Genomic DNA, 23,007 nt, shown 5'->3' with positions numbered 1-23,007 from the left:
ACACACACAAAATTTGAACCACAAACTTAAGAATTAAACGCTTCGTTTCTCTTTCTGTGCAAATGAAGAAACTGGCTTCCAAAGTTTGAAACGGCCATAATGTAATAAACCGAAACGTGCATTATTTTCACAACTGTACGTTTTGATATGTATTTAATAAACATCTGCTGAATGAATGGCTCCGTGCAGATTCGCAGACATTATTTCGGAATCAGGTTCCCAATGTCAGAGCCCACCACAGAAGAAACAGGATGAAGGTGAAGTTAAACTCCGCGGCTGCCTGCATCTTTCCATCCGAGACAAAAGGAGGCGGCAGAAGGGGCCTGACGCAGCAAGTGCGGTCACGCGACAGCGGTGCTGTCACCCCCGTGCGACGCCGACCCTCAGGCTCTCTTCCAGAGGCGGGAGGCGACCCCGGAGCACGGGCTCCCGCGCGGGCGCCCCGCCCAGCACAGCGCGAAGCCGCGGTTCGCGGCCGCCGGACGCCCATTTCCGGGCGGCGGGGAAGAAGGGGCGTCACCGTCTCAGCCCCGCGCCCCGCCCGCGGCCCCCAGTGCCCCGGACCCGCCGGCGGCGGGAGCCCGCGACCGGAAGAGGGAGCGCGCGATGGAGCTGCGGCGCCTCTGGCTGCTCTGCTGCTGCTGCGGCTGCTGCCCCGGCGCCGCCCCGGCCCCGCCGAGCGGCCGCAACCCGCCCGCCGCCTTCCGGGTACCACGCTCCCCGGGGGCCCTTCCCGCCGGCCTGTCCCGGGAGGGGGAGGGGGACCTGAGCTCACCCCCGGGTCCCCTGTGCTTCCTGTCCCGGGAGGGGGAGGGGGACCTGAGCGCACCCCGGGGCGGGGGAGGGGGACCTGAGCGCACCCCGGGATGGGGGAGGGGGACCTGAGCGCACCCCCGGGGTCCCCTGGGCTTCCTGTCCCGGGAGGGGGACCTGAGCGCACCCCCGGGGTCCCCGTGCTTCCTGTCCCGGGAGGGGGAGGCGGACCTGAGCGCACCCCCGGGGCGGGGGAGGGGGACCTGAGCTCACCCCCGGGGTCCCCTGGGCTTCCTGTCCCGGGAGGGGGAGGGGGACCTGAGCTCACCCCGGGGACGGGGGAGGGGGACCTGAGCTCACCCCCGGGTCCCCTGGGCTTCCTGTCCCCCCGGGGTCCCCTGGGCTTCCTGTCTCGGGGAGGGGGAGGGGGACCTGAGCGCATCCCCGGGTCCCCTGGGCTTCCTGTCCCGGGAGGGGGAGGGGGACCTGAGCGCACCCCCGGGGTCCCCTGGGCTTCCTGTCCCAGAGAGGGGGGAGGGGGGCCTGAGCGCACCGCGGGGCGGGGGAAGGGGACCTGAGCGCACCCCCGGGGTCCCCGTGCTTCCTGTGCCGGGAGGGGGAGGGACACCTGAGCTCACCCCCGGGGTCCCCCGGGCTTCCTGTCCCGAGACAGAGGGGCCACCGGAGCGCCACCCCCGGGGTCGCCTGCGCGCAGTCCGGTGACGCGCCTGCGTTCCAGAGCGGGCCTGCCGCCCGCGAGCCTCTCCGTCTGTCCCTGGTGTCCGGGTGTCGCTCTCCCCCAGGCCGTGCTGACCCACAGAGGGGTCCTCCAGGAAAGACGTGCGGCTGCGGGTGACCACTGGCTACGTCCAAGGTGGTCCTGATTGGAAGGCGCACCCGCTTTCGGAGCCCCCGGGCGTCCTCGCCGCCTCCCCAAACTGTGCATTTCAGGGATGGGAAGCGGAAGTAGGCGGAGAAACCTGCCCATCTTCCGAGGGGGCGCTGGCCACCTCCCTCCGAAATCGGAATTTTATCCGCATAGAGCCAGCCTTCAGCGAGCGCAGGGAATCCTGCCCGTTTATGATTCTCCTGAACCCGGGCCCCTTGGGCTAGCGCACCCTCTGCAAGTTCCCCTGACTTGGTGGAGGCCGATTTAGAGAACGGGGAAGCATTTCATTTCCTTTTCAGATTATTTTGAAAAGGCTTGGTAATCTCAGATGCACGCCAGCATTAAAACTCAGGAACACACCAGTTAGCTCAGTATAAATAAGGTTTTTCCTGAAACCAAGCAAGCTGCAAGAGGTAATGATTTAGAGTTGGCCCCACTGTGTTCTATTCAATATGTATCCGATACTGTGTAATATGTTTTAAATCATGAGAGGTCATTATCATTTTTTAAGTTGTTATCAGAGAAAATTCCTTCTTTCTTAATCAAAAGCAAGTATGAAATCAGTAATCCTGCTGCGTAGTGGAATCGCATTTATTATTTTTCCTGGTATTTTCCTGAGCTTCCTCGTGGGGTTCTGTAGCGGCGCTCTCTTCTACTTCTCCTGCTCGTTGCCCTGGACCTCCAGTGTTTAGGAAGTGCCAGCCTTGCCTGATTCTGTCCATTCTTGTTTTTTGCCCAAACCAAGATGTGTATTTTTATCGCCAATTTATTTCTCTAGCTTTCAAAACCAGAAGCACTGATATAATCGCTTAAGAACAAGGTTTTTGTCCTGTATTCCATTCCTGCGCTGAGCTTGGTGGCATATGGTGGTGAACTAACACCTTAGGGGGAAAATAATCAATCCCACCCACACTGCTAATGTACTCATTGACTGAAGAAATAAAAGCACTGCCGTACTTCTCAAAAATAAAAGAATTGAGGATTGAAGTCACAAGGAGGCCAGAGTAATGAATATGTATTTTAAACCTATGCTATTTATATAATTTATAAGTATAGATGTATTCACTCATATTGTATAGTTACTCGTACTAGAGGCCATACCCAGGAGACGATGTCTAGAAAATACAGTTCCTCTCGGGTTCTGCAAGGGTGCATGCCAGGAGATAGACAGCTGTAAGCAGACAAGGGCAGAGTGAGGGAGATTCTCAGTAAGTTTAAGAACTTTGAGCTGAGAAAGCCTGAAAGATGTTCAAAGCAATTGCTCCCAATGGGAGTTTAGTTCTTGAGATGGGGGCCCGGAAGGGAGAGCAATGAGGGCTTCTGTCCACACTTGCTGGAAACTGTGTTTGAACCTAGACAGCTGTTTGGACCTGGGGCAGAGCTGGACGTGAGCAGATAGAAAGGGCCTTGCTTGCTGGGTACCCACAAGCATTGGGAAGCACCCCTCTGGCCTGGCAAGATGGATGAAAATGTGTTGTAACTGACGCTCAGTATAACTCTGCAAAGCTTTATCTCTTTAAAATTATGTCAGATTAGGAATTGGTTAAGTTGAGATTCTCTGTTTACCCATCGGGGTAAATTATGTACAGATTCTAGAAAATTCCCAGGCTCCATAATCAACTTAAAACGAAAAAAAAGTTTAAAATTAAAATAAAATTATAAAGTGCTCTGTGTTGTGCTAGGGAGAATGGAGAGGTTTTAGGGTGAAAAGTGGACAAATACTGAGGACCAGGACATGTAGCCTTTGGATCTTGGTATCTTATTTAGGGAGAGCAAAGAGGTGTCCTCTTGTTTGCCAATGCATTGATGACTGACTAGCGGCTGCCCAAAACGCAGTGGAAAGGTATTCCGGGAACTGCTGACACAGTTAGAGAAAGGATCTGATTGATTAGTAATGTTTTTCACCGTCATGGGTTCATGGTGAAAGGTTTTGTCATCCCTGCCTTACGGGTTTTCCTAAGTTCCCCGGGAATATTCCTTGAGCGGAAGTCAGGTGGCACCTGTGATTCTTGTACACACACCGACACGTCGCTGTTGTTGGGTGAAGACCAGGCGCCTCCTGGGATGATTATGGGATGCCTCACAGGATATGTGACTGGGGAAGGGGGGGACAGCAGCCGCCCCTCTGCCCTTTCGCTCCTTAGAAGCTTCTGGCGCTCAGGAAGCCCCTGCCGTTGGGTTCAGCCTGTTCTTTGTGCTGCAGCCCAGGTGTGGGCTGACATTTGCTGAGGCTCCCTGTCTGACCACAGAGCAGCTGGTCTTCTGACCCCGGTGGGAGACCACAGACCCAATAAGGGAACCAATAAAAGTTGTATGTTCTCACCTCGGAATAGTATTTGTATATCAATGCACATGTGGTTTTGCCTAAAATTTCAGAAGCTCCACCTTAAAAATTCTTGCCTCGATGACTACATGCTCTGTTTTGTAAAAAATAAAATTATGTGTACTTTGAGGCATGTTTGTTCACGTATAAATAGGAGGTCATTTTACAATGAATGATCCTAACGAATGAACCACAGATGTTTGCCGTAAACAGCCCCTGAAGATCTAGATTATTTCCTCCAAATAAACTTTATCCAGAATGCTTTAAACCGCAATTTCTATCTAACAGAAACATTAAGAGGTGAAAGTGATGTAAGACACTGTGGTTCAGGTGGCATTTTCTAACGGCTCTAGCTTCATGCATACACTGCCAAAATGAAAATATACCAGAAACTTGAAATCTTGGGTCAGAATTGATTCAGTCATTTGTTCATCTGTCCATCCATTTATCCAGTACTTTAACATCTACTATGTATAATAAGATAGTCTAGGTTTTCTGACTAATTCAGTAGGGAATAAGACACAAATGGATTCTGTTCGAAGTTGGCCTCTGATTGAAATAGGCATTTCATCGATTCTTTCCATCAGGTTGAAGAAGTTTCTTTTCATTCACTGCTGAGAATTTTTATCATGAAAGGATTATGAATTATGTTAAGTGCCTTTTCTGCATCTATTGAAAATACCATATAGTTTTCCTTCCTCTTTTATTCCGTTAATAGGCTGTATTATGTTGATTGATTTTCAGATGTTAAACCAACATAGTCTTTTTTAATGGCCCTCACTTGGTCATGATGTATTGTCTTTCTTATAAATTGTTGAATTTGTTTTGCTAATATTTTCTTAAGGATTTTACATCTACAGTCATGAGGGCTATTGGTGTGTATTTCTCTTTCTTTGAGATGTTTTTATCTGGTTTTGGGATCAAGGTTATACTGGCCTTATAAAATCAGTTGCAGAGAGTTCCCTTCGCCTTTGTTTTCTCAAAGAATGTGCGTACAGTTGGTATTGGTATTGGTATTTCTTTTTTACTTGTATAGAATTTACCAATGAAGCCATCTCGGCCTGGAGTTTTCTTTGTGGAGTGATTTTCAGTTAGGAATTTAATGCCTTTACTTGATAAAAAGCTGTTCAAGTTTTCTGTTTCTCTTGTATCCAGATTTGGTAATGTGTGTCTTCCAGAGAGTTTGTCCGTTTCACGTAGGTTGTCAAACTTATTGGCCTCAAGTCTCAAGTGGTCAGAATATGATTCTTCTAGTGCCTGAAGCGTCTGCAGTGGCCCTTGTTTCATTCCTGATATTGGTGATTTGTGTGTCTTCTCTTTCTTTCTTTTCTCTATCCCAGGATTCAGGACTGAGAGAGGAAGTCGGGGAGGGTCAGGGAGAGTGTCTGCAGCAGCTCTGAGCTGAGAGAAGGGGTGAGGGCGCCCCTAGACGCCCCGCAGGCCAGGGGAGGGTAGGAGGCCATGGGGACACACGAACCCCAAACCAGTCTTCAGTGGAGGCCCTTCCCCAGTAGGCGGCCGAGTGCTTGGTCATGGCCTGGGTGCGGCCTGTGAGCACCAGGGCCTCCCTCCCCGCAGTCCTGGCAATTCAGATGCAGGGGGTAAGCTCCCTGTGGATGGTCTGTGAGGCCCATCCTCCTGGCTGCCGCGGCCTTTCCTGTACATCCATAAAGGTCCTACCTTCTCAGGCCTTCCCTCATCCCTCCAGCTCGCAACAGTGGCCAGTAGAGGCTTGCAGGACGAAGGCAGGCTCTGAACCCCTCAGCAGTTTGCAGTCGCGGGCTTAGATTTGTCACACGGCCTCTACTCACACTTGCTTTGCATTTCAGTTCTGTTTATAGAGTTTTACATCTCCTTTCCAAATTATATTCAAAGCCTTGCTTCATCAAGATTATCTTTAAATGTCTAAAACTCAATAACTGTTGATCATTTCATTGATTAACAATCCTTCCAGGTATGCTCAATAAGGAAAAAATAAGATTATGGTAAGTCCCAGGAATAATTTGCTTGAAAACAAACAGCTTATGCCATTTGCAGCAACATAGATGGGCCTAGAGATTATCATACTAGGTGAAATAAGTCAGAGAGAGAAAGACAAATACCGTGTGATATCGCTTGTATGTGGAATCTAAAAAAAATGATGCAAATGAACTTACTTACAAAACAGAAATAGACCCACAGACATAGAAAACAAACTTATGATTACCAAAGGAGGAAGGGGGGGAAGGGATAAATTAGGAGTTTGGGATAAACATATACACACTACTGTGTATAAAATAGATAACCAACAAGGACCTACTGTATAGCACAGAGAACTATGTTCAATATCTTTTAATAACCTATAATGGAAAAGAATCTGAAAAAGAATAGATATACATATGTAAAAAAAAAAATCAGCTTAGCACTATCAAGGGCATGACGTCTATAAAATGTAATTATGCATATATTCAACAACAAATATTAATCAAGCATCTGTTGTGTGCCAGGTGTGTGCTCAGTGAGGGGAACACAGTGGCGAGTAAGACAGACCAGCCTGGCCCTCATTTTGCTTATAGGTTTGTGGGACAGACACGCAATAAACACGTAAGTGCACAAGCAAGTACAGAATAGCTAGAGCTGGAAACTTACCAAATGGTGGTCTCCTGAAGTTTTATTTATCCCACACAGTTGGTTAGAAGTAGGAAATTGAGGCATGTTCATACAAAAGACAAGCCTAAGATTATTATAACAAAACTCAAAGCTGAGGAATCTGTAAACAATGGTCCGATTTTCCCTTTGGAAAGACAAACCAGACCATCTTCCTGGGACACTTCCAGGATTGCATCTCTTTCCCAAAGCCTTTTTACCCAAAATGAAACAGAGACCTCTATAAAGCTCAAGGAGAGTCAGATTTATTGATTCATTAGTTACTTACTCCTTTTTTCATGCTTCATTAGTTGTGCTGGGAAATACGAAGATCAAGAAGACAGTCTTCCCAGATTCATAGTTGTTGGATCACATGAATACTCTTTGACGACAATTCCCACTAGTGTCTAGTGTTTATTTGCAATTTATTTTATTTTTTCCACTATGTTAAATAAACATATATTTAGTGCTTCCAACATGCTTAGTAAAGAGGAATTATAAATGGTTATGCATTTATAATTCCTGGAACATTCTTTCCCAGCTTCAAAAATTACTCCTGAAATCAGATAATATTTTTAATACAAAACATTTATAAATCTAATCTGATTATCTTAGACGACCTTCCATCGTGATCTGCAGGAAATAATCAAGCTTTAACTTTTGCATCTGAAAGCTATCTCCAAGTAAGTTATATGCAGATTGCTCTGGAAAGTTAACATGGGTGATATAAATGAGTGTGGGTTTTTTTTCCTTTTAGGAAAGTCTTAATAGACATCGACAGTTGAATTCTTTATTTCCTGGTGAAAACTCCACTGCCGTCTATGGAATAAATCAGTTTTCTTATTTGTTCCCTGAAGAGTTTAAAGGTATGGTGCGATGGGGCTATTAGTTGATTCGTCTCCTGACTTGAACTTGTTTCTTTAACTTTTGAGAATTGTTCAATTGTGAAGATAGTAAATTGAGTAACACTTAATATTTATTAAATGCTTAATAAGTGTCAAGCACGTACCTGGTGCTGACTGTTAGAAAAATAAATCCATGGTCACTCTTTTCGGATTTTTGCTTAAGAACTAAATACTGTGAATATAGACATTTCCACGTGGCTCTGAGGGCTAATACCTCATCTCTCCTCCGGTTTTCTGTGCCGTTTCTATTCAAGACACCCATGGTTCCATGGGTTGTGATAAAACAAACGATGTCAATTATACTCATTTTTTTTTGACCTGCTTCTATCAAACACGTCATTTTATGTGACAGCCCCGGCCCTATTGGAGGGATTGTCATCTTTGTAGCTTTCGGCTAATCCATTTCATGTATGGAAAAGCACAAAAGGCAGACTTTATCAGAAACTCCACTGTTTCTGTTGAAAGGTCCGTCCAAAAGGAATCCCTGTAATATAATGTTGGTTGCCTTTTCTTTTCTTGTGTATCCTCAGCTATTTATTTACGAAGCAGACCTTCCAGTTTTCCGCGGTTTCTGGCAGGCGCGCACACATCCATCTCCAACCTGTCTTTGCCGTTAAGATTTGACTGGAGGGACAAGCACGTCGTCACCCCAGTGAGGAACCAGCAGACAGTACGTTTGTTTTCTTTTCCTTTTTAATCAGCGTCTGAGTCACTCTTGAGGTCAAGTTCGATCAGACTTGTAAAGGAGCCGTCACTGCTGTAGGTGAAAGCACACCCCAATCATCAAAAAATGGCAAGGCCAGGAGAACCCCTGGTGGGGGAGACGGATGTCAGGCCGGGCTCTCACTCTGGAGGTGAGCTCTGTGGGCGCCCCCCCCCCCGGCTGCCTAGCCCCCTTGTCGCGGTCCCCAGGCCTCTGCAGAAGAGCGGGGGGGAAGGCTGGAGGAGGTGAACTTGACCACTGACGCTTGAGCCGTTCAAAAGGGAAACGACGTGACATCAGGCACTGCCCCCCGTGCGCCCTGGCCTCTTGGGTTCATCCCTGAACTCCCTCAGAAGCCCTACCTCCATCCCCACCCCTACAGGATCGCACACTTTGTACCCGTGATCCTTAAAAATGCAGTCAGTTCTGCTGGAATGTGACACAGACGTTCCTAGAAATCACCAACTCTGCAAAATCAGGCAGTGAAAATGAGAGGGATTAGAGAAGAAATGAGGTTAGGACTCAGCACTAAAGACTTTGTGACACACTAAAAAAAGACGGGGAAGTAGTAAAAGTGGCAGTGTGGTTTTACATGTGTTAAATGATAAAGAAGTGTGTAAGTCCTGCAGTAAATGCAGCCATTTACCACCCTGCGATATCTCTTATATGTGGAATCTAAAATATGACACAAATGAGCTTATCTACGAAACAGAAACAGACTCAGACATAGAGAACAGACCTGTGGTTGCCAAGGGGGAGGGGCAGTGAGGGAGGGAAGGATTGGGAGTTTGGGGTCAGCAGATGCAGACTTGTACATATATAGGATGGATAAACAACGAGGTCCTACTGTACAGCACAGGGAACTCTTTTCAATATCCTGTGACAAGCCATCACGGAAAAGAAAATGAAAAAGAATATACATATGTATAACTGAGTCATTTGCTGCACAGCAGAAATTAACACATCATTGTAAATCAACTGTACTCAATAAAAAACAAATTTAAAAAATGCAGCCGTTTACCTTGCAGAAGTCGTGAGTGTGCCTGTGAAGATCACCTGGAATCAGAGGGAAAGCGGGACCCCAGATGTGGGTAGGCGTGCTCATTCACGAGGCGAGCCATCTCTCTGGCAGACGCTGGAGGGCAGATGCGCTTGCCCCGCACCCCCGCTGGGCACGGGGATGTCCGCTGACCTGGGAAAGTGGGTCCCTAACCCCGGGGATGCGGCCCCAGTTTGTCTGCAGTAGAAACCTCAATGGGTCACTCAGTCTCCTCTCATGAGACCAGCACTTTGGACCCAGCAGTTCCCCGGTCACCATCTAGTCAGGATGATCCTTTTTGCTTTCTCAGATTCTGTATTTATTGTTGTGGGTTAAATTTTACCACCATTTGCTTTCTTTTGGGATTCGTAACGAAGGGTGATGTAGTCTGAAATCCAGTCCATCCAGGGTGTGCTTATGTTGTATTAAAGGGGAACTTTTAATTAGGAATCTTCTTACTAAAGGAAAGATGTTTTGGAGCAGGGACTGTCCCCCTGGGGCAGCGGTAGGTGGGTAACCTAAGGTGACCTGCATTTACAGTTCTCAAGGGGTGGGCACCCTGCTGGAATATCCCTTAGTGAATGCCGTACCCTGCCCCAGGCACTGAAGCTGGGGTGTAAATAAGACCACTTTGAGGCCATTGGATGGCTCCGAGCTTCCCTCCACGAAGACCACCAGCTGTGCGTCCTCGCTTTGCCTGCAGTACCTGGTCCCGGGATTAAGACAGTTCCGCCCAGTTTCAAATCCCACTCTCTGCCTTTCCTGCAGTTCTTCCTTCTTGTATGAAATTCTTGATCCTTTCCTTCCACCTCCTCCCTTTCTTGTAGGACCAGCCCTTTAATTCTTTTGCTCTAGTTTGTCCAGTGAGAGGAAGTTAAGAGACCCAGACTCAGGAAGACTGTCAGCCAGTATCTCAGTGAGGAACGAGCAGTATGGGGCTCCATCATTGGGACGTTTCCTGTGTGTTCGTAACTGTGATGGGCTGCAAAGTCATTCACCCAGTTCCTGGGTCCGTCTGTGAAAGGGACCAACGTAGGCACGTGCATCCTCACCCCCGCTCACCTCATCCCTGCCTTCTACCCGGGGAGAGGTGGATGGCCGAGCAGAGGGGTGGAAGAACGGGGTGGGCGTTGGTACACACCTTAGAGGCAAGCCACCTGTTCAGTGAACTGGCTCGTTTTTATTTTTTATTTAATGTATTTTACTGAAGTGTAGTTGATTTACAATGTTGTGTTAATTTCTGCTGTACACCAAATAACTTACTTATACATATATATATATATTCTTTTTCATATGCTTTTCCATGATGGTTTATCACAGGATGTTGAATGTAGTTCCCTGTGCTGTACAGGAGGACCTTGTTGCTTATCCATCCTTATACACACTAGTTTGCATCTGCTGACCCCAAACTCCCACTCCTTCCCTCCCCCATCCCTTCCCCCTTGGCAACCACAAGTCTGCTCTCTCTGTCTGGGCAGACTCGTTTTTTAAAAAGACCATCAGTTCAAGTGTTTTCCCAGTCTCTAAAATTCACTTTTATTTTGCATCGTCTAACCTGCAATAGTGATACTACCAATTTACCTTTCATGAATAACTAGATTCTGATGCTTACAAGAGAATTTGGGGTTTCGTCTCTTTATTTCAATTAGAAGGTCGACGGGATCGGCGTCTATATTCTGTGGGCCTCCAGACTGTGCTCACTTGATTTGATCATCTGAGATATTAGCGATGCCGGCAGGCTTGATTTGCGCGTTATTCGATAGTCAGTACCGTCCTGTTCCTGTTCCTGGCAGTGTGGCGGATGCTGGGCCTTCACCGTGGTGGGAGCAGTGGAGTCTGCGTGCGCCATAGAAGGGCAGCCTTTGGAGGCGCTGAGTGTCCAGCAGGTCCTCGACTGTTCATACAGCAACTGCGGCTGCAACGGAGGGTCCCCGCTCAACGCTTTGAACTGGCTCAGCAAGGTGACTAGGTCCACAGCCTTTTAAGCTGCTTGTTCAATGTGCGTTCAGAATTCAGACAGTCTACTCTCATTTACTAAGTAATGTTTTCAGGGTCGGAAATGTAGCTAACCAGAGCTTGAATTAATCAGAAGATTTCCCAATGTGACCGTATCCGGAAATAGAGTCTTTAGGAGGTTCTGGAGGTTAAATGAGGTCATAGGGTTGGACCCTAACCCGATCGGACTGTGACCTCATCGGAGGAGGAGGAAGAGAACGAGAGCTCTGTCTGCCCTGTGAGGACACGGTGAGAAGGTGGCCGTCTGCACCGCAAGGAGAGAGCTCTCCCCAGACGCTGACCCTGCCAGCGCCTTGACCTTGGACTTCCAGTGTCCAGAACCGTGTGAAAATCAACTTCAGATTTTTAAGACAAAAAAAAAAAAAAGAATGGCTCCTGGGCAGGTCAGCCATCAATAGAGAAACCAAAGTGTGAAAAATCTTACCTGCAATCGGTGTTCAGAAAAATATTTATGTTGATTTCCTCACATTACTTAACAGATGCTTTTTTTTGCAGACGTGTGTCACATGACTCACAAAGCTGAGAGCGTACTCGTTTCCGTAGAACTTCTGAGTGTTCGGGTTTACAGGGGATTAGCGGTCAGCCGATCGGGCGCTCTCTGTAGGCGCAGGGCTGAGCCCGTGTTGCACGTCAGTAGCTGGCTCGGGGCTGCGTCCTGCCTCTCCCCCTCCAGACGCTTCCCCAGCGCATACACACCCTCTGACGCTGTCCTAGGTCCAGCAGCAGTGGCGTGAAGCCAGCCATGAGGTGTTGTGAGAGGTCGTCACGACGGCGCTCCCCCAGCTCCAGGGCCCCCCTCTTGCTCATCTGCTGTGTTTTGAGTCACCGCACACCGGACGCTGGTGCGCTCTGTACATGTCATGGGCGGCAGTAGGTAGAGCGTGTGCCCGCGCTCGCATAAGCCCGGCTCTCCGAAGGGGAGGGTTCCGTCCCGACAGCTGTACGCTGTGTGGCATTTGCCAGCTGAATGGCAGCGAGAGAAGTGGATGGCAGTGCGCTTGTGAGCACACCCCAGGACCACTGCCCTGCCTGAGCCTCAGAGGCTTGGCAACCCAGGGCCAGAGCCGTGGAAGGAGAGTGGTTTACACGCCTGGACCCTCGGGAGGAGGAGGGCCAGGCTTTATCATCAGATCACCGGAGCTCCCAGGAAACGGAATGCAGGAAATGCAGGAGCCAAAGACAGAGAAAGACATTGAGTTTCATTACCTAGGATGTCCTTATAAAACACCTAAAGCGTTAATGTAAGATTTTCATAACTCAAAGAATACCCACACAATGAAGGTGTGGCCAAGGCTAATCTTATTTTGACACATGGTAATGAGTTCTATTTGATTTCTAACACAACCGTGTGACAGAAATCATTTTGGGTGCGCATTTTCTTTTAGATGCAAGTGAAGCTGGTGAGAGATTCAGAATACCCGTTTAAAGCCCAGAATGGTCTGTGCCGTTACTTTTCTGACTCCCATTTTGGATTTTCAATCAAAGGTTATTCTGCCTATGACTTCCGGTAAGTGTCTCCTTCTGTTGCGGTTTCCTCTGTATCTCTTAATTTATTATCTACTGATTATTTGGAATTAATAAATTGATTGACAGCATCACTGCCTACTCTTAATTGTTTTAAAACGGACTTCTTACTGGAAATTGGTAATCAATGTGGAGGTCTATGTACGTTGTTTCTTAAATATGATCTACTTTCTCCCACGTCATTACAAATAGAAACAACACACTTAAATTAACACATTTAAATCCAGTTTAAAGTATAATTGACACTCACCACCTCTTACCAAGTTTAAGTGTCTCACTTACCCTTAGCGTATTTCAGTCTTACTCATGAATCAGTGAAAGACTGCTCGGTGTAGACTCCAGCCAATGTCAAGCAGTCTACTTACCAAGAAGCATTTTTGAACGCACTCTAGGTTCCTTGCATTTCTCAAGTGATGAGCTGTCAGAAAAACATGAACTGAAGGGTCCATATCAGAGGCAAGCAGGCAGAGCATATGAAGAGTAGGTGACGCAGCACATCCTGTAGGCGCGACGGGGAGGCCGGCGAGGAGGACTTGTGGTGGGCCTGGAAGGGTACAGAGACTTTGGACAGATTCAGGAGAAAAGAATCATTTAAAAATGCTTTAAAAACACATGGAAAACCCAGAGCCGGCTAGAGGACCATTATGACCATTTGATTTAGTGCAAAATAGGTGCTCAGGCGTAAGAAGGAGAGCCATGAAGCGCCTGGCTTCATCTTTTAAAACTGTGACGGGAGCTTGTCACAGCGTTTCGAAACAGAGAAAGCAGAAAGATTAAAATCAGTTCAGCTAAGGTGACAGACTGCCCTACTACTTCGTAAATATAAAAGGATCGCTGGGTCCAGATGGAGTCTCCCCATGGGATCTGAAAGAAATCGCGGGCGAATCTGGATCCTTGAGCGAAATGGAACCCGACGACGCCAGCCTCCTTGCGTCCGAGGACGGCCGACCGTCCCCGGCTCCCGTCTGCGTCTGCGGGAGGGGCCCTCACCAGGCGGCCTCAGGCCCCGAGGGAAGGACGCACCGACTCCACGATAAACGGGCCCCAGCTCCCTTGAGGGAGAAGTTCACGCACTTTCTAAACAAGCAAGTGCGTCTCTAAGCTGTCAGCCCCTGGAGAGTCTAAGGGAAGAGTCTGCACACGAAGGAACTGCATCTTCAAAGTGTCATTAGAAAGGACTCAGGGCATCCCTCGTCATGAGTAGCAGATTGAAAAAGTTAGGAAGAAACAAAAGAATAATAGGCATTCGTCTGCGTCAGGGAGAGAGGGAGAGGCAGAGAATGCAAAGGTGACTGCTTGGGGCCTGAGCAGGATTCCTCCAGCCGTTGGATTAGAAGGCAGAGGGCCTTGTAAAGTCCCTCACGTTACAGCGAACGGTTAACTCTGAGAACACAGCGGCAAGCTCTCCGCGTTAGGCTCTGCAAGAAGAACTTCCTTTGATTTACTCATTTATTCAAATATTTACTGAACCCTGTTTTAGGTTCTGGGGATTTGGCAGTGAACAAAACAGACAAAAATCCTGTCCTCAGGACTATATTTTAGTGATAGAGACAAGAAATACATGAAAGAAATAAAAGTATGCCTGGTCTGTTAGATGAAATAGCTTTAAAGAGAACAAAGCAGCAGTGAGGTGAAGAGGAAACATGGGGAGGGGTGTACAGTCTCAGGACGGGAGCCCAGGGAGAGGGTCCCTGAGGAGGTGACATATGAATGAAGACGTAACCCTGCAGATACCTGGGGAAACAGCGTTCCCAGCAGAAGCAACTGTACGTGCAAGGGCCCTGAGGCAGAAATGGGTCTGGCATAGTTAAAGAGCAGTAAGGAAGCCAGCGTGACTGTCACGGAGAGAAGAACAAGACTGGCAAGTGATGAGGTGACAGGTCGTCAGTGATAACCTCAGCAGTGTTGTAAGAAGGGCCTTAGGCCTGGTGGAGACTAAAGCCCCACAGGGTATATAGAGGGATGTTTCTGAGGTCATACGGGAGAGCATCACAGGGGACTCCGGGATTGTTGCCCTGAAAGACTGAAAGGATGGCGTTGCCGTGAATAGAGCCGGGAAAGTCTACGACAGAACAGAGAACATCAGATTTGTAGGAAGTGACCCCAGGAAGCGCCGGGAGGGGACTAGGGCGTGAGACAGAGCGGGAGAGCCGTGCGTCCTCGGGACGCAAATTAGTCCTGAGGGTAACTCGGCCCTCGGTCCTACTGGGGGCCTCTGGGATGCAGGGCAGGATGTGCGTGTCAGGGAGGACGACCCGCCCCAGTTGGTGCACATCATCTCCCAGGATTCAGTAGCTGAGGGCACAGCGGGGGTAGCAGTGGGGCATGGGCTTGCTTTCCAGGCTCTTGAGGGGAGGAGGGCCTCAGGCAGGAGCTGCAGGGTCTCCTAGTGGGACCCTGGCTGCCTGGCCACACCGCAGGGTGAGGGCCGGAGGGTGTGGGAAGGTCCCCAGGCGTCTGCTGTGACCCGGCGCTGGGCAGGCCCCTTCACTGGAATGTTACCGCTTCCACAGGAGGACCTGAGCCGCGGGGCCCACTTAGGGCTCATGTCAGGCCAACTCTGAAGCTCGTGCTTTTTCCGCGACCTCTGTTTTTACAGTCATGCTCTCTTAGTTTCTGAGTAGTCTCAGACAACATCAGCCCAGGGCACAGCTACCAGCCAAAAACTTCAAAAAATCTTGTGCTGACTCTAAAAAGATCTAAAAGAAAAAACCACACTGAGTCATAAAAGCAAAATGCTCATTCGTACTCAGGCTGCATTCTGCATTTTTGCTCATCAGACCTCAGGAGAAACATTTCAGGAGTCAAACTAGGATATGAGCGTGACTATTTAAATAAACAAAAGGGACAAATATCATATGATGTCACTTATATGTGGGTTCTAATAAATGGTACAAAGGAACGTATTTACAAAGCAGAAACACTCACAGACGTAGAAAACAAATTTACGGTTACCAGGGGACAGGTGGCAGGGGTATAAATTAGGAGTTTGGGCTTAACATGCACACACGACTGTATATAAAATGGGTAACCAGCAAGGACCTACTGTAGAGCACAGGGAACTCTACTCAGTACTCTGTAATAACCGAAAAGGGAAAAGAATCTGAAAAAGAGTGGATACTTGTATATGTATAACTGAATCACTTTGCTGTACACCTGAAGCTAACACAACATTGTATCAACTACACTCCAATATAAAATAAAAATTTTTTTAAATAAAATATTTATGGGTGAAACAAACAAACAAACAAAAAGAGAAAGAACCTACTACATATAACAAGAGACTGAAAAACTAGGAGGCAGTGCACCACACTGAATTCTAGGGAGTTTGAGGTGTAAGCCTACGCACTTACCCAGGGTCTGTAATGGGTAAGACTCGCCTTAATCACCAAATCTGGATGACAGTAAAGATTAGGAGAATTCTTTAAAGACTGCAAGATTTGCATCTCACTGATCTGTAAAATTAGTAGTAAGCTCATGGAACAAGATTTGATAATATGATAGTAGTTCCATATTGGGCTAAAATGGAAATAAAGATACGGTTCGGAGCATATTTTAACTTGTTTCCAGCCCACACTGCTCTGAAAGACAATTGACCGCAGTTCTGGGGCGAAATAGAGCCTTTCCCTGCCGGTCTAGACCGTGGCGTGCACGCCTATTTCCTACTTTCCAACAGCTGTGAAACCTCCCTAGTCCTGCCTCGAGCAGAGATTATAACTAAACCATTTCCATCACCCCACAGTACCATTGCCCTCCGCGTTCTGACCAGCTTCTCTCTTCCCCATCCTCCTCCTTTCCTCACACCGTCCCTGTAAGGTGTCACTGATGTCCTGTATTTACTGTATAGCTTTTGTAACCTTTAAAAGGTGGAGGGACTTCCCTGGCGGTCCAGCGGTTAGGACTCTGCTTCCACTGCAGGGGGCACAGGTTCGATCCCTGGTCCAGGAAGATCCCGTGGGCCGCCCGGTGCGGCCAAAAAAATAAATAAATAAAATGGAAAAAGTAAAAGGTGGAGACAGTTGTGTTCTGGTTAATACAGAGATTATCATATTTGTCATGGTCAGATTACAGAACATCCCCCAAAATTGAATAAAATAAAATATACATTATACACTAAAACCTGTGCTGAACAAAACTAATTTATTAGACAAGTGAGGGAGAGAGACAATGTTTATTGTAAACCTCCAGTATGATTTACGGGTTAGGCAGGCCACAAAGTCTGTACCTATAATTGTATCCTTAGGTTGATTCTGAAGGTGGGTGCGGTGACGTGGCATACAGCTGGAATTTGAACTCAGCTCTGTGGAACCTCAAAGCCCATACCCTACCACGGTGCTTTCCCAGATTTCGTAATTGTGCTTGTCTCAGGTCATCTCAATGAATACCCGCTATTAGTACAGTAGCAAAAATTAGAAATGCCTGCTTACAGATCTCCAAAAACAAATCTTCACCTTGACAGGTAACATGAGTGAATGTTTAGAATGAATGTGTCCTTTCTGTTGCAGTAAATCCCACTGTTACGCGCTCATGTTTTTCCCTCATCTGTGGACAGAATATCCCCTTGATAGAAACTAGCCTCCAGCTGACATGATGAGGGCTTATTTACTCTTTCAGGGCACTAATCCACCATGCTTTGCTGCAGCAGTAAACTACCAAAAGCTATCTTAATGGCCTGAAATATCAGTAACCTGGTTTCAGTGTCCTGCACCCACAAAGCTGACCTTTAAAAATGCAAATTAATGGTTTAATCACGTACTTTTAAGACCCATGAAGGCTGAATGCTGTGTAACATGAGACTTTATCAATACAAGGCCTTGTAGGAAGGCAGTAACTGCATCTCCTGCTGTCTTCCCAGTCCGGTCCTAGTTCTCCTGGCATCTTAGCATCTATCCTGCCCTATAACTACATTCACCACTTTTGCATAACCCTTCCCTGTAGTTTCTTTATTTGACGATCACTGACCTAAGTTGGCTGGTCTCTTGATTCTTACCTGGTGTGGCAGAGACGACGAGTTATCGCCACACACCCAGGCTTTCCACGTTCCTTATTAAGAGCATCCCTATATTTTAGCGGGGTACTTTGACAGCCAGCTACAAAACTTCATTTCCCATCTTCCCTGAAGCTAGACTTGGCCATAGGACTGAGTTCTAGCCTATGAGACCCATGTGGATATGTGCAGAATGTGTGATCACTTCTGGGATCTCAACAGGAATGAAGCACTTCCCCTTTCTACTTCCTGCTGTCTGAAATACGTGTTAAATGGCTGGGGCTCCAGCAGCCTTCTTGGACCATGAACTGACCTCGGGAGAGTTCCTGGTATTCTGGTGTCCCACAGCCCTCCCGGACTGCCGGTCTTCCAGACTTCTTTTAGCCTCCATCGATTAGGGCTTGATAATTGCAACCAAAACTACTCCTACCCATATACAGATTAAATAGATCACTTTTATAAAATATTTTTACCTGAAAAACTAAACTTCTTAACCAAACATTTCCTCTTTTGGTAGTGACCACGAAGACGAAATGGCTAAAGCACTGCTTACCTTGGGCCCTCTGATAGTGGTAGTAGACGCCGTGAGCTGGCAAGATTATCTGGGAGGCATCATACAGCATCACTGCTCTAGTGGAGAAGCAAATCACGCCGTTCTGGTAACCGGCTTTGATAAAACAGGTGAGTGCTGATGAGATGTGACCAATTGCTTTGCAGCTTGAACTCCAGCTTGACAAGTGATTGCCATCCTTTAAAACGCTGAAATTTGGTCCTATTACGTCTAAGTCCTCATGAGCTTTACAACTTTTCACTAAACTTCCAGATATACACGCCCTGCGGGTCCCACTGTCAATCTGGTAGATGCCTTGTTGAAATGACACTAAATTCCTGACCTAAATAATGGGCATTCTCCATCTGGAATGTTTAGGGTAACTGCTGGGAAAGAGAAGTGCTTATTATTTCATCATACTTATCTAACAAGCCTTTTTTTTCTTTTTTTTCCTTTTTCTAATTCCCTGGAAACGTATGTGTGTTTTCATTTTCTGCAGTAACTGCATTAAGTGAAATGAATTCAAACACATTTTCCATTGATTGGCGTGTGACACTAGTACTGCTCGAGTTGACTTGGCTGGTTTGTTAGCAGTTCATTACATTTTTTACCTTTTTTTTAGAGCCACTGTACTTTTCAAGAACTGAACTTTAAATAAACATTCTTTCACCACAAATATGTTCTCCAGGGTCTGTTTTATGTTTTTTAGGAAGTATCCCGTACTGGATCGTGAGGAACTCCTGGGGAACTTCCTGGGGCATAGACGGCTGTGTCCATGTAAAAATGGGAGGAAACATTTGTGGTGAGTTGTGAGTTGATATTCAAAACTCCAGGCTAAACGTCAAGGAAGAGACTGTGAATAGATTAAAATTACAGCCCGTCTGGTCCAGAGTGTGTGTCCAGGGTACTCAGATCACTTTTACAGTAAGAATTGTCACCCTTTAACTAATTGATAAAAATACAACAGTGTTTTTTTAAAAAGACACTATTGTACACATTCATGCTTTTAAAAGGAAGAGGGACTGTAGTAAAAACCAGTGTAATGAGCAAAACCTTGTAAGACATGGTGATAATTTACCAAAGTTAACTACTTCCCAAACCAGAAAAAAACTCCACTTAGGAGGCTGAGCTTTTCCAAAAATGTCTCCAATTCCAAATTTACTTTTTATAATTGTATTACTTTCCATTGTTTTATGTATTATAATACCTTCTCTAGGATCATCAAGAATCACTTTTTCTTTGTATCAAAATGGGTGAAAATCTGAATATTAGGGCTGTTTCTGATTTAATATGCCCCTCGTCACCTACAGAATTCCAGCAAAAAATTCTACTCACTGGAATTGAGAGGCTTAAGAGAATGCCAAACATGCTCTTTTGTTGAATAACAACATTTTTTATTAATTAACAACAAACCAAATTAAAATAGCTATTTGAGTATGTAAACATATTCTAAAATCCATATTCAAATTCTGTTCTAAAACTTTTGATCTAGAAAATCAGCATATTTTCTGAATCAAGTTGGACCCAAACTATGCTGTGTGTACAACTTTTTAAAAATTGTAGAACACCCCAGGTTGTGATGTTTATGATAAAAGAGAGTTATGGAAAAATCTGAGGGCTTATGTTTTGATTCCGTCTAGCGACGGCAGCTCAGTCGTTCCACAGAGCAGCACCTGTGTACTTTAATAAATGGCCTGTTCAGTCACCCCAGTAAAGAATTTTTCATAAATTATTTATTAACAAGAGTCCGCCTCACAGAAGCTCTTCAGCCAGAGCACGAGCACCCCGGCCAGGCCTCTGCTTTCAACTTCACCGGGGCTCTGCAGATAAAGGGCTGCTGCCACTCCTGGAAGCCCTGCTGCCCCCACAGTTTGTCCCCAGCTGCGGAGCGAGGGGCCTGCATCTGGGCTGAGGGGCGGCTGCTTTCACAGCCCTGGCAGGGGTGCTGCGAGGACGAGAGCCGGATGCTGGTTCAGCATCACCTTGGTTAGGACCCTGCATCCCCCCCTCTTCCCAGCCCCCAGCTGCAAAGGGTGAGTCGGGGTCATCTTTCCCCTGTACCCGTTTCCCAGTTTAAGTCTCCAAGGCCCGCCTGGTTGGTCATTATACAGGAATCCAGATCTTTCTGAAAGGGAGTATTTCCTGAAAGTTAAATCCCTGAGATGATCACATTACTCTTACGACCAGCTGTGGAAAGCGGGTAGCATTCCGCGGCCCCAAGAGGTTTCAAGGACGCGGCTAATCGCAGAGAAATCCAGTCTTCAAATAGGATGTTTAATCACCTCCGCCGTGACATTGTGATCTGTGTCCTTTTGTGCTAAGAACGCAGAGCACGCTGGTGATTTATTGAAACGTTGAAGTTCAAATATTAGAATTGAAATTTTCAAATTGTGTTTAAAATAACCCCATAAATTATCGTATTGCCTCGAAGCAATATGTATGAGTGCGATACAGATTTCAGATACATTCACCTGTTCAGTTCGTAAGTCGTTTTGGGATTTTTAATAGTTTCTTGAAATAAAAATATTAGGTGTCTCTCCTAATATCTGCGTTTGAGGTTGCCGTGTCTATATGGACAGGTAACTATCACCAGTGAGTGAGTTTCTTAGTAGATATTAACTCTTTCCCAACCCAAATGAAAATTGTTTTAATTTGCTATTTAAAAGGCATATAAGGTGGAAATAGAGTAGTACTGATCGTTTCCTTTTTCTTAGGTATTGCAGAATCCGTTTCTGCTGTATTCGTGTGATATGTTCGCCAGATCAAGAGACAGATACAAAACTGAAGGCTCATGATGAGATACTTCATCTTGGCATTTTCACCTTTAGGCTTTAGGAACTACCCGCAAAAGACAGGTTCTAGGGCCTGGTCCTGTTGAAACTATTGATAAGTTGTAGAATGTTCTCTTCTTAGAGAGAGATGGACAAAGTCAGAAGGAAGAAAACCAGCACCGTGGCCTGGGAGGAAGTCTGTGGAACAGTTTCCTACTGGGAGGAAGGTCAGGTTAGGAGGTATTTTAGGTCTCTTCACTCTGAAAAGGCTGTTATCTGGTTTGTTTGATTATTGTTTCTGTTTGCCATCTGTGTATTTTTAATGATGTCTTTCCAGTAGGATTAAAGAGGTGATAAGAATTCCTTTTCCTTTATGGGATAAAATCACCAGCCCAAGCTGCCCTGCATACAAGAATAGCCAACCTAGACCTAGGTGTGCCCCCCCAGTTGTATTCCCAGCCCTCCAGGATGGAATTTCATAAGAATTTTGAACGGCCAGTTGCTCTTCCCCAGCACGTGCTGCTCGCCCGTGACCTGCGCGGATCATGCAGAAAGAAGCAGAAAGACAAAGTTACCTTTTAAGGCAGACAGTTAGCCTGATCGAAACTAAATGACCAATATGGCAACCAAGTGATAGGAAAATCTCAAGTAGCCTTGCCTGGAAGACAAATTATTTGGGGGTTTCACGGTCCATAGGGTTCCAGTACATTTTATCTCCTACTTTGTTCTTGCCGGATTGAGGCGCAGTGTGTCTTCTCACATTTTCTAACTCTTTCTCTTACTCTTGGCCGTGAAACTTCTAAATCCTCCTGGTGGCTCGGCTTCCCTGGCGAAAGAAGTCTCATTGTTTACTTTCCATTTCAACTTGAGAGCCATTTATTTGGCTCCAATTGTCTCTAAGCCTTTATCAGCATCAGGACCTCACCTGTCTGTCCGCCCATCAGTTGGACGCACCACCTCTTTCAAAGTTCAACCTCATTAATCTGGGGTATCAGCCAAAATGTGTTTCCCAGCCTCTGTTGTCCCAGTGTTCTGCTTATTTTTCCCGGACTCCCATCCTAACTACTTTTTGTGCATCCCTTTGGCTTTCCACCTGGTCCCTGGTCCTCGAGGTCCATCTCCTCTTTTGCAGTCATTATGCTTGGCCGTGTAAGAACCTCAGAGCATGAAAGCTGCTCTTCTGATTGAATATAAGTACGATCGTATTGTGTGAGTTAAATAACAAAATTGTATCAAGTACTACGTATGTAAGTATCTCCTCTCTCAAATTCACGGTCGCTGTCTAGTGTAGACTATCTTAAAAGCAATATTGTAGAGGTGGCAATAACCACTGAAAAGAACTGAGACATCCCATTTTTCCTCTCACGGTTGGCCTTTATCACTCTCCTTATTAGAAGAAAATCAAAAACAAGACGCTATTTCTTTTCCTTACACCAACCAGAAGCAATTTCAAAAGAGTATTTGTTGACTCAGGTTTAGAAATGACAAACTGATATTCTATTTGATTAATATTCTAAATATCTAACTATGCCAAAAAGGAATTGTGTCTTGATTGTTCTAGTTTGTGTTAATGTACTAATTCCTGTAAAATATGAATGCTTTTCTGATACTCTTTTACAAAGATAAATATTCTTTTGCATTACAAAATGATGAATACCTCTCGGCTCTTCTGGATTTTGATAACATTTATAATAAAACAACCTGTATCTGACTTTGGGTTAAGAAGACTCTGTCCATGTGCATGGCTTACATTTTGCGAACACAGTGTTCATGTGGTTTACATTCACACAAGAGTTTTCTCAGCTCCAAATCCGTATATTTAATTTTTGGTTTTCTCCGTAGACATCTTAACTTCAATGTCTGCAAACCATCTCCTTCCCCTCCTCAAAAAAACAAAACAACAACAAAGAAACACCTAAAAA

General features: G+C 46.2%; 1 protein-coding gene across 3 annotated transcripts; it reads left to right on the top strand.

Annotated features, from left to right (window-relative positions):
* The first annotated feature begins 129 nt into the window (after positions 1-129).
* On the top strand, positions 130-22,796 carry CTSO (cathepsin O). 3 transcript variants are annotated; one of them, XM_082461801.1, is made up of 9 exons: positions 135-708; positions 6,452-6,548; positions 7,348-7,456; positions 8,026-8,165; positions 11,031-11,198; positions 12,639-12,760; positions 18,282-18,445; positions 19,024-19,116; positions 21,029-22,796. In XM_082461801.1, exons 1-9 carry the CDS (start codon positions 176-178, stop codon positions 21,061-21,063), a joined length of 1,461 nt encoding a protein of 486 aa, XP_082317927.1. In that variant the 5' UTR covers positions 135-175; the 3' UTR covers positions 21,064-22,796. The 3 variants fall into 3 exon arrangements, with proteins under 3 accessions (XP_082317928.1, XP_082317927.1, XP_082317929.1); XM_082461802.1 differs by lacking the exon at positions 11,031-11,198 and having other exon boundaries at positions 130-708; XM_082461803.1 differs by lacking the exon at positions 6,452-6,548 and having other exon boundaries at positions 471-708.
* The last annotated feature ends 211 nt before the right edge of the window (positions 22,797-23,007 follow it).

The sequence above is a fragment of the Balaenoptera physalus genome, assembly GCF_965194825.1.
Source record: "Balaenoptera physalus genome assembly, chromosome: 5".
NCBI classification, from domain to species: Eukaryota; Metazoa; Chordata; class Mammalia; order Artiodactyla; family Balaenopteridae; genus Balaenoptera; species Balaenoptera physalus.
Note: the sequence above shows the minus strand (reverse complement) of the source record. Positions and strands in the feature narration are given on the sequence as shown.